We start from the raw sequence: 12,355 nt of genomic DNA, 5'->3' as shown, positions 1-12,355 counted from the left end.
ACTGATGAAAGTGTATCCTCTCCAGCCTTGGAGAGCTTTAATAAATCAGGCCCTATGTGTCAATCAGCCTAATAGCAAATATGTTAAATAAGAGACCTATGTTAAAAGAAATACTTACAATTGATTACATCACAAGTATAACATAAGGCATACTAACCTTGTTGATAAAAGCGATATTTACCTATCCAACAGGTGTTTATTCTTTCCAAGTGCCATGGCCACCACTTTTAAAGCATGGCTTCTCAACCTGAGCTGGGCCACATTGTGATATCAACAAAGTCACTTTTTTTTTTGCTCTGTAAACCATTCCTTACTTTATTCATTGCTGTCTATTACAGAAATACTGTAATAGACACCAGGGTTTAAAATAATCTACAACAAGAAAACATGTAGACTGCCAATACAGTATAAGTCTTAAGTATAAGTTAAAGATAAGTCTTTATTCTTTAAGTTGTCTGGCTGGTATGCCTTCCCTTTGGTTTCAGAATGTTCCTATTATTGACCCAGTACAAGTATGTAGTAACGTCCTTCTGATTTTTTTGTCTGACTTTCCTGAAATGCATATTCATGACAGGTATGGCAGCATGAGGTCTAGCTTAGTAAATAAAGCTTACATTTTCAGAGGGACAACTATGGCTGATCTTATGGCTAAGCAATTTAGCAGCGTGTTTGTGTAGCATGACCTTATACAATAACATTCAAATTTAACAGTGAGCTATTTCATATATTTTAATGGAATTTTAGGGGACGGAAGAATTATGTATTTATTCCGGCATTGAATGAAGATTGTCAAAGTTATAAACAGTTTAAATATATTCCAAGGCCATCTACCCAGAGCGTACAATGTTTTGATTATAGTTAACAAGGCCATTCCTCATAGTTCATTTGTTGAGATGAAATATAATTTACCTTCATTTTGAAGAGTCCTTAAGGCCTAGTCTACAAGAGCTAACAATGTTTTATTGCTGCTTTTCTTTTTTAACCCTCTGAAACACACACTTATAGCCTTCTATAGCTTTGAGCAGTGTTCATGGCTGCTTTAGCTTTGCTTTGCTTTGGTTTCAGCAAAGACGGTCACATTGCTTCATGTCAATGCTGTGTTTTCCTGTTTTCTGAAATTCAAACAGACAAAAGCTGAAGCATGCCATGTTTTCTCACTTCAGCCTGAAGCTTGAACAAAGCTATTGAAGACTCGGCCTTTAACAGAAGTTTGCTGGAACTAATATACTTTTATGTGGTTTCCCGCTTATATTGAAGGGTAAACCAGTGCCAAGAAGTCCTTGTTCATGAATTGGCTGAGGTTGTGTAAAGACATTGGACTGCTGAAGGAAAAGGAGGTGTGGGCATAATAGGGGCACTTTGAATGTGTTATTGCCCTTTTCTCTCATTGGTTGATGGCAGAATTCCTTTATACAATACTGTTTTATTCTTTACAGAAGAAAATACAATTCAGGTTGAATTTCATGGAAAATTCACAGTTCGACTACGTGCACGTCAGATGATTCTCGGCCAATACGAGCTGTCGTGCTCATCTTGGACAAGAATCTGACGTGTACAGACGTTGTTTATGGATCCGCCAGGATACGACAGCAATTGGAGTAAAGGGAGGAGAGCGCAGCAGGGTGCTCCTATCTCCATTGAACAGTACAGTGCTTGTCATTTTTCAGTTGTTTGTTACTGGAAACGGTCATGAAAGATCATTTCCAATGACAATAATCGAGCGTCTGTGCGTAGCCTTAGACATATAGGAACATTTTTTCTCCCTAATCAACAATATGTAGTTTTATTCTACAGCCTCAGCCGCTGTCTTAGCCAACATTGAAGAGGCTGATTAGTGGAGTCAGATTTTTTTGTGTTGCTTATCAGCATCTGTACTGTCAGCCTAGACAGCGGCTGTGAAGCTGAGAATCTCATACACACCCAGGCAGCACAGCCCCGTTATACTTTTGTCATTCTGCAGTGGGGACAGCTAGTGCTGGATGGATCATCATGGGCTCCAGTTCTATACACATTACTGGATCCTGCAAAGGTAAGTATTAATAGGCTATGTACACACACGCAATAATTATCGTTGGAAAGGATTATTCACGATCCTTTCCAATGACTAACGACTGCACGATGCATGAACGAGTGTTGTACATACAGCACCGTTCTGCTCTATGCAGAGAAGAGAGAGGGAAAGAACGGAGAGGCATCCCGCTGCGCGCTCTCCCCTTCACTTCTATTATGATCGTTCGTCGTCCACCGTCCGTGGATCCGCCGGGACGGTCATTCGGATGATGGACGACGAGCGTTGTACACACGCCAGATTGTCGTCCGATATCAGCCCTGAGCCGATTATCGGACGAGAACAATTGCACGTGTGTACCGAGGGGCTGATATCTGGGAAACCCCTTAATAAGTGGGCTTCTAGATTCCAATAAGTTCTCAACCTGCAGACCCCAAAACACAGGGGTTATGTTGTGGTGGTGGTGAAGCCCTCTCTTTCACATATAGCCCTTATCACTGTTGGGGGCAGGTGGGGGTCTATTTTTTGCTGATGGGAAGGGGGTTCACACTTTTTTACACACCTTCTTTGGCAATCCAGATTGCAGAGGATTTACAGAGAGGTTGTCAGTACAAAGGCAGCAAGATGGGCACACACCCTTGCTGCCTTTTTACTGACAATCCAAGGCAAGGTAAAGAGAATGGATACCAAATGTTAGTGTTTAGGTCTGCTTTTTACAATTCAGCATGGTCACCAACCAACTCTAAATTCATGCTGCTTCATTTTTTCAGCAAGCCAGAAGTGTAAAGGTGCATACACACTTCCAATTTTTATCGTTCCAATCGAACGACGAACGATCGATTGGGCAAAAAATGCGTGATGAACGAACGTCCGTTCACTTTCCTGTCGTGCACATAGTTCCTCTATCGCTCAAACGATCGTATCTATTGTGTGTACAATATCTACGAACGATCGTGTCGTTACCTCTATGTGCAGTATCGGTGCTATACGATCGTTCATATATATCGTGCATGAACGTTCGTCGTTCGTTTTCCAACGATAATAATTGGAAGTGTGTATGTAGCTTAAGACTTTAAACACTGGGCAGTGGTTTAAGCTATGTACACATGCTAGACAAATAATTGTGATATATTTAGGTTTATTGTCTGTTTAGTGATCTGAAGTAGTAGATTGCTAAACCAACAACTTTGCAATGATTCCTCCTGCTCGTCCTCACCCTTCCACCCTCCACAGAACTAAACAGCACTGTGTGTACAGTACTTCTACCATTTACTGTCTCTGGAAATGATCATTGGAGATTGTTTCCAGCAGCAGATTTTTCACATGTGTACGTAGCTTTACTGTGCTTCCACTCTGCACTTGTACAACGTATTACAGGAAGCTAAAAAACGAGATTTGGGTACTTATACAAGTACTTGTACTATCAATAATATCATTTTAGGTGCCATCAAGTTGATGTTGGTCCCTGGGAACCAAATGGATTGTGTTTGTCCAGAATGTCTTCTATTTGGGTCTTAAGTCTTCCCAACTGCACTTTTGTACTTTCTGTAAAACATATCTATCTACTTTATTGTTGGATTTCCCCTTCTTATTTTTCTTAACCTTCCCAAGGCATTGTTGTCTTTGCAGTAAGTTCATTCTTCTCATATAATGTCCTATGTAAGACAGATTCATAGTGGAAGTATACTAGAATTACATTGTGGTTTTATTCATGGCCCCAAGCTTAGCATTAAAGTTTTCCACACATATCCCCTATTATTCCCCACAGCTATAAATCCCTAATATCCCCCACCAGTTATAGATTTCAATTTAAGTTCTGGGTGGAGCTGAACCTTGCTTTGGACATATGTCACCACTACCACTGACTACACCACAAATTAGGCCTATTATCTTTCCTCAGAGTGAAATAACACAATCTATCAGCAAAATATTCTAGCAAGTGCTTGCCAGGCCTGGAACGTTTTTAATGCTGTCATTTTATGGAAATAAAAATACCACAAAATATATTTTTATTGTGGAGGAAAAAACATTGACTGGAACATTATTTCTGTAGCTTCCATCTGCCGGATTTGGGATGTAGCTGAAAACAAGTTTATTAACATAATGTCAGAACATTACGCTCTGCTGAGCAGTGAATTGGAGAAAACGGTTAACAGCTGTATAGGTGTAACAGGGACACTAAATAGAACTGTGCTGATTAAATCAGTTATGTGGAACTAATTTGGGTCAGCAGAACAGAGAGGAGCTTGGGCTATCTTTTATGCTGCCCATTCACTGCCCATTATTTTGTGTGGTGTGACACCCTTGAGATTAGCTTGTGATAATTAAAAGTAAACAAATGATAATGAACATTGTACATGAAAAAGGTTTCCTATTGGGTGAAATAACCAGAACCTAGGAAAATGTTAAACTTTAACCACTTATTGGCCACTGTACTTATATTTGCATCCTCTGTTTGGCTGCATAGATAGTATGAAGACATATACATGTCTGGTGTCAGGTCTGGGCTCCAATGCAGCTGGTATACCGTAGTTATACTTGGCATGCTAAACTGGTCACATTTGGCTTAGTTCACATGAATGTGTTACCATTCACCGGTAATAGGGGATGCTTGTCAGACATTGCACGTAGCGTTTTATGCAGGATCCTCCAGGGTGGTTAACAGATGCCCACCAAGTGCCTATCAAAGCTGCTTTTTTAATTTTGTGGTTGGTGATGGCGGCTGATTAGTGACTGCCAGGCTTCTGGAAGACACCTGTGTGAGCGCTGTACATGAAATAGGGCTTGTAAATGTCAGTCAAACACAAACAATAGCACAGGAGGAAGAAAGAACCCTGCCTGAAAGAGTTTACAATCTTAAGAGCTGGGGCAAAGTAGTAACAATAGAAGGGAGGCTATAGAATGATGGCTAATTAGTGTTGGGTTAGGAGACAGATGATGGGTAGGCACGTATAAAAACTGGTTTTTAGAGGCTCTAAATGTGGATGAGGAAAGGAGTTCCAGAGAGTCAGGGCAGCTCTAGAGAAGTCTTGGAGCTTAGGCATGTGAAGAGGTTATAAATGTAGAAGTCATTAGTAGGTCATTGGAAGAGAGGAGAGCCCGGCAAAGGGTGTAATTGTGTATCAGGTCAGAAATGTTGTTGGGACAGGAGCTGTAGAATCTGGAATGGTCCTCCTTGTCTTATTCGGCTTGCTCCTACTTTCTGCTTATTTAAAAGAGCACTCACAACCAATCTTTTCAAACTTGCCTACACATCTTCTTCTATCTCCAAAAACCCTCACTACTTCCCACCACTCCTTATCCCCACCACTTATTGTGTGATATTTCCCCCACCTCCTAGATTGTAAGCTCTTCTGGCCAGGGTCCTCTCCTCCTCTTGTGTCACTGTCTGTATCTGTCTGTCATTTGCTACCCCTATTTAATGTACTGCGCTGCGTATATGTTGTTGCTATAAAAATCCTCTTTATTAGGAAAAATAATAGAATGGTTTAAAAGTCTTAGGGAACCCTTGACAATAATGGGATGGGAATGGGAAGAATTCCTCTTACACTGTAGCCTGAATGTACTTACTATGTAAATGTACTGTTACTATCAATGAAAGCTGGGGGCATCTTTGTGATTGAGCTCTTATAACACACAAGGGTACACAGTGGTCACCAGTATTCCCTGGTGCCTTACAAAGAAATTTGATATTGAAATTTGCTAACAACTTAAATACAAAGCTTTAGAATTCACAAACAATAAATACAAATTAAAGTCTTGCTTGCGTACATTTTATTCATTGTAAAATATATAAATGTCTTAAAAAAACATTTACAAAGTAGTGATTGGCAGGAGGTAACGGTCTGCCCTTGTGACAAGTTCAACCCTAGATGGGCAATTTCCTCTGGTTTACCTGCTGCATGATTCTTTAAAGAATAGGCAACTATTATGTTTTGTCCTTAGACAAAAAACAAGCTATTTATATATATCCAGCCATGAAACTGCAGGGAACATACAGCATGCTAGATGACTTTATTATGTGGCTGTGACATGCCCAGTACATAATAGCAATAATTCGATTTTGGTCCACAAACAAAGCTTTACAGTAATTATTCTGTGTGAATATCCTCGAAATGATCGCGGCGTGATAGCTATCTCTTATCCTGCTGTTTTTATTACAAATCTGTAGGTCAACACCACTTAAAGTTATTACAGTGTTCCATGGTTACTGACAATCAGAATTACATAATGAACTGTGTCATACTTTGAGGATCACAGCAGTTAGAAAACAAAAACTCTGTCACATCCATTTGTGAGTTGATGCAGTAAGCCGCTCATCAAAAGTTACATTTTATAAATTAACCTCTTTCATCAGAGTGCCAACAGTTTCTTTTTAAATGGATCTGTATACAAAACTTTTTTATATTGTCAGCAGTAAAGAAAATAATGGGAAATCCAAAATGTAATAGTTGTCACCATACAGGCAATGAAGGGAAATTGTTCACACTGATTTTGTAAATCTATTGGTTATGTATAGCCATTCAATTGCCGTTAAGGTATTTACAGAAGAGCTGTGTGCAAAGAAGCAATGCATTGGTTGCAGGGCAGTTGCACTACCGCTCAGCCACCTATCTACGGCTGTGATAGGGTGGTGGTAGTTTTGAAGTGCAGTTGATGGGCTTTTGTGGTAGATCACATGTTTACATATTTTAATTGCAGTGTCTGGCTGCCCATTCCACCCACAACCTGAACAAACCCCTGTGCCTGTCAACCTCTATGGACAAGAACCAGTATTTGGCTGAGTGAAGTGGTTACTGGTTTATGCCATCCTTAGCGAGTTTCGGCACTACTTAAAGCTTGTTTAAAGCCTGACGAAGGCATCTAGCAACTTGTTTAAAGGTATAATCAGCAGTTCAGTATATTTGCAATTAACATTTACAAAATGTAATTTTATTTCAAGCCTTCAAAAAAAATGTTGCTTATTGATTTCCCAGAACTTCACAAAACGTAGCAAATGCTTGGCTCTACATACTGTTCATGTACAAGCTGAAGGCCTTTGGCCAGTCCTGGTGACAGCTATGTAAAAAAATAAGTTAGCCTTACTTTTGAGAGATTTCCTGTCACTTTATGTTGTGTTTCCAGGATACAATGCAAAAAAGTTTAGGAGTTGCAGTAGGTATGGTGCAGTTGATTTTTTGTTTTAAATACACAAAAGCACAGCCTAAAAAAGTTTAGGTGTTAAAAACATAGGTCACAGGCAGTGCATCCCATTGTACACAGGATTGCAGGGACCTGCACCTATACATGATGAGGCTTTCTGTCTGACTTCTGTATTCATGCCAGGCATGTATTTTTGGAACACTTACACACTTCAGGCACATTTCTGTATGTGAGTGTAACAATGTCCTGCTGAACCAAAACACTAAACAGGCTAGAGAATTGTCAATTTGTGATTATTTCTGTGGATTATCATCTGCAAACTTTATAGTTTTACTAGACACAATCTATGCAGTGTTCTCCACAGCCCCTTTTAGCTGGGCGCACCACCCAGCACATTTTGGTTACTACCCGGCTGTTTTTGGGTGGATATTGAACAGGGGGTATCTCCTATTTTGTGTATTATAAACATTCTACTATTCTGTGTAACTGACAACTTTTCTTACATCTGTATGGATTTTTTTTTTTATGTTTAACATAGTTTTGTAAGAAACGTGGTCTATCTGTTTCAGAACATTGTGGCAGTGGGAGCTGGTTTCTGTGATGGCCTTGGTTTTGGAGACAACACAAAAGCTGCCGTTATTCGACTTGGCCTGATGGAGATGATCGCCTTTGCCAAACTGTTTTGTGCTCCACCTGTAACATCTGCCACCTTCCTGGAGAGCTGTGGTGTGGCCGACCTCATCACTACATGTTATGGCGGAAGGAACAGAAAAGTCGGTGAAGCCTTTGCACGCACTGGAAAGGTAGGAATATGTGGAATGGTTCATCATCGTACTGTCATAGATTGCTGTGCTTACATTGCGGAGTGATTCTGGAGATCTGAACAAAGTATAGTTTGTCATGCAACAAAACCACTGGCATGCACTAACACCTAGCAATCTGGGAAGGGATTTATTTGTCAGTTTTCAATAACCAACAGCAAAATAAATCTTATGGTTGCTATAGTAAATAGCCCTTTGTTGGTTTTACTACTATTGTATTAAAAAAAAGGCCCCCATAGTGTAAATCCTGTAATCCCAGGGCCTGTATAGAGGGGATTAATACAAATTTAAGGAAAAAAATGAGAAAAATACAATATGTTTGCTATTTATTGCTTGCATACCTAAAAAATTGATATGTTGCTGGAATCTAAATGATTCAAATGGTGTTATTATTATTATAATTATTATTATTATTATTATTATTAATAATGATAATAATAAACAGTATTTATATAGTTCCAACATAATATGCAGCGCTGTACATTAAGTAGGGGATGCAAATAACAGACAGACACAGACAGTGACACAAGAAGAGGAGAGGACCCTGTCCCGAAGAGCTTACAATCTAAGAGGTGGAGCAAGTATCACACAATATGTGGGATATATATTGGTGGGTGTGTAGTGAGGGTTTTAAGAGACAGACGAGTAAGACCATTCCAGAGAGTCGGGGTTGCTCTAGAAAAGTCTTGGAGCCGTGCATGTGATGAGGTTATGAGTGAGGAAGTCATTATTATGTCATTTGAGGTGCCAATAGAGCGGCTAGGTGTTACAGCACTTTTTTAAAAGCTTTATTATGTTTTGATTTTTACTTTATTGTTATAGTAGAAGAATGGTTTATACTATTCTTTACTGCAATATCAACAACACACACAGGTCACACAGCAATAATACTGCTAAGGCAATGGTGGAAGTCACATGACAAATCCAGTGGCAGTGGTTAAGATTTCAGCTTTTAGCACTATAGAATAGTGAACACAATAAAACTTTTTTGATCAGTTGCTATGGATTACTGCGCATATTACCTTTTAATAATTAACCTGTTAATATTTTTATCAAAGTCTGCCAGGGAGTTGCTACCCCATTACCCGCAAGTCTTAGACCTTGCCAAAGTCCCAAAACGCCCAGAATAGGCCAGAGGATGAAACTGTAATATTGTATCTGGTTCACAATGAGAATTCGGTGGTTACTTTTTCACCCATGCTGCAGCTATTTGCAGACCTTCCTCCAATTAACACTGTCAGAAGACTTGCTGGATTTGCAGAGTAGGCATGCACAGGTATACAAGCATTATCTTGATGTGTTACAAAAATAAACATGTGAAACACATCAATGGTTTTACACTGATAGTTTTAAATCTGTGCAGGCCCTTTATACAAATAAACCTACAATGAGCTAAAGTAATAATGCATTTTTATCTGTTGGTGTATTTGCCATTATTGATCCTTGTTGCATTGTTCAAGGCTAAACTTCTTATTCCACAAGGCAACACAAAGATCACACAGTACCCGATGGATGGCAAAGTTTATGTCTCCACTGATAATAAAATCAGAAGAATCACCAATTTGCGTATTTCAAATTTGCCTGAATCACTTGGAGAATCACACAATGTAGGAATTATTGAAAATGGAGCAATACCCAAAAGTATAGTTTTAGGTTGGGATGGATTCATTGGCTGAGTGTACCTTTAGCATATAATTCCTGATTAGAAGTAGTAGAGCATATACAGCAAGCTCTGGTGTTAATCAGGAGCTTTTTTTTGCTTTTGTAGCATATTAAAATAAATGGGCTGCCTTAATGTATTACACATAAATATGTAAAATATGTTCGTAGTAGACCTTATCACACCCCAGCAGTCTGAATAGACCCTCTACATTACGTGACTTGCAAAAAAAAAATTAAGATAACTTTAATTATATTAATATCTGATTGGTTGTGTTAGGTAGTTGCACTTTGTACAGTCTGCACTAAATAACCACCCCACCTCACCCCACCCTTTCGTCTGGAATACTGAACAGAACCAGCCTATAAATCTCTCCTCCAGTATTAGATTAGAATTTTGCAATCTGGCCTCTTAATTAGGTTATATGGTGTTTAATTATGATGACATACACTTTGTAATACCATCAGCTGACATCTGCAGACATTTCTTTGGCGCATTGTGAAATTGTGACTTTTGTCCCGATAAAGAAGCGCGCACAAGTTTCTCTTCACTTTTACTATTTTTAGATATATGGTTGTATTTGCAGTGGGAGGCCAGTTCCTTATACTGCTCAATTGTTTAATGCCTAATTGTCTTCTCCTTGAAAATATCTCGGATGGTCGGATGGAGTTGTAAGCTCAGTGGGAATCTGTTTTAGTGTGACTGTCACTAGAACAATACAGAAAAGATGTATTACTTACCTAACCCCTGCCCTCAACTTCTGTCCTCGCGCTCTTGAAGAGCTTGCAGGCACACTTTTAGGCACGTCCCTTTGTTCCTCAAGCCTTACACTTCCTAGCCGGTCCCATATTCATTGGATTTCAGTTCTTTTTTTAATGGGGGCTCAGCATCACATGTGGGTATTACCTAAGGTGGTCTGCATGCAAATACATATCAAAAGGCATTTTGATATTTGCACATCTCCTCCCAGGACAGTGTTTGCACCAGCAGGCCCTTAAGAGGAATACAAAACCATGCTAGCCCATCCCACCACACATAATCTTCCATCATTGCATAGAGAAGTGCAGTCATGATATCAGTGGGTCCAAAATTAGTTTTGTAATAAAAACAGAAAAGTTTTATGAGAAAGGAGGAACAAAAAAGGGAAAATATAAGCAAATTACACTTTTAGTTTCCAGCCAAACTATTACAGATTTTAAATAGAGGTGTAAACTGCTTTATATGTTAAAATAATTGTAATTCTGTTCAGCTTCCCAAAACCTTACCACACTTTCCATTCCCAGATGGGTTTATGCCCTTCTTGTAGCTTTTTAACTTCAATGTCACTTTCAAAATATGTAAATTTAATTGTATGACACTGCGTATTATGTTGGCGCTATAATAATAATAATAATTATTAATAATAATATAAAAATCAGGATCCAATAAATAAAATGTTGAAGGGGGAATGAAAATATGCAACGCCTGATGTCTTTGTAAAGCAGCCTATTTTTATTTTCATTAGACTAAACATACAATGCTCATTCAGATGATTTTGTACTCAATCATTAAATAATGACCTTTGTATTGCAGTCCATAGAGCAGCTAGAGAAGGAGATGCTGAATGGACAGAAACTGCAGGGACCACAAACCTCAGCCGAGCTCAATCACATCCTCAAGAGCAAAAATATGGTGCAGAAGTAAGTATCCTGTAGTTATGGAGGAGTTAATCCTCTGTGTACTGGAAATCTACTATAAATCTTTACTTCCAGACACATTCTGAAGGCAGATCAGCAAAATCCTATTGACTTGAATTATGCAATGCCCATGGCAGTTTGGAAGTCACATTTGACCTGCTTTGTGTTGCATTACAACATGTCCTGCAGAGGTATGTTGCAGGAAACGAAAGCCAAGCTTTTTAATATGAAAGCACTGGACTTCCAATGCACTTGCTGGGTGCACCTGCAGATTAAATGTTCAAAGGAATCCTCTTCAAGAAGCAAGGGAAGGGAGATGTTCATCCTCTGAGTCATTCAGCTGTATTAGTGTATTCTGATATGTTCTTATATGATATGTAGGTCTGTTCACAGCTAGTAAACTTTCATTCAATCCAAGGGATCCCTGTTCAGCAACAAGAGAAGGTGTTGCCCATCCTCTGAATCAGACAGCTGTGTTTGTGTAGTCTCATATGCTATATTCAGATTTGTTCACAGTTGAGCAGCTTTTCTTGACCTATTTAACACGGGATGACCCTTGAAATAACTTTCAGGTCCTTAGAGAACCCCTTCTATAATTACCATATTCACAGCTCACAGTACATTAGTGTGGTGGTCAGTGAGAAGAATGCCCCTTACTGGACAGTGGAAAGTATGTCACCTTTACAGATTGCCAAAAAGATCATTGGTGTCACTTAAAATGATCCAAAAGGCACAAACTGCTCATTGCTCAAGGAACCTCCAACAACCTCTTGAGGGACCCTGGTAGAGAAACACTGCAGTAGTAGGTACTCACATCATAACTATAACTGGGGTCAGGATAACTTTAAGGAGCTGTCTCACACTTGTCATGTACCAACTATAAGTGTTAAATATGAAATAGTGATTTGGAACAGATCAAAAAGTAAATCTGGATGCTATGGGTTAATGCTTTCACCGAATTGTAGACTTTATTTTGTCGTATTGAATATAAAACTTGAATGTGTACTTGTTGAAAATCTGTTGCTTATGAAGTGCATATAAAAAAAAG

At 39.0% G+C, this 12,355-nt stretch overlaps 1 protein-coding gene across 1 annotated transcript in view; it reads left to right on the top strand.

The window, feature by feature from the left end:
* GPD1 (glycerol-3-phosphate dehydrogenase 1) overlaps window positions 1–12,355 on the top strand; it is a 34,767-nt gene that overhangs the window by 19,417 nt on the left and 2,995 nt on the right. The window contains exons 6-7 of the mRNA XM_072403184.1: window positions 7,720–7,953; window positions 11,204–11,310. Of these exons, the coding sequence (XP_072259285.1) occupies window positions 7,720–7,953; window positions 11,204–11,310 (341 nt within the window). The remainder of the gene's footprint in view (window positions 1–7,719; window positions 7,954–11,203; window positions 11,311–12,355) is intronic.

This window comes from Pyxicephalus adspersus, chromosome 1 (genome assembly GCF_032062135.1).
Source record: "Pyxicephalus adspersus chromosome 1, UCB_Pads_2.0, whole genome shotgun sequence".
NCBI lineage: Eukaryota > Metazoa > Chordata > Amphibia > Anura > Pyxicephalidae > Pyxicephalus > Pyxicephalus adspersus.
Note: the sequence above shows the minus strand (reverse complement) of the source record. Positions and strands in the feature narration are given on the sequence as shown.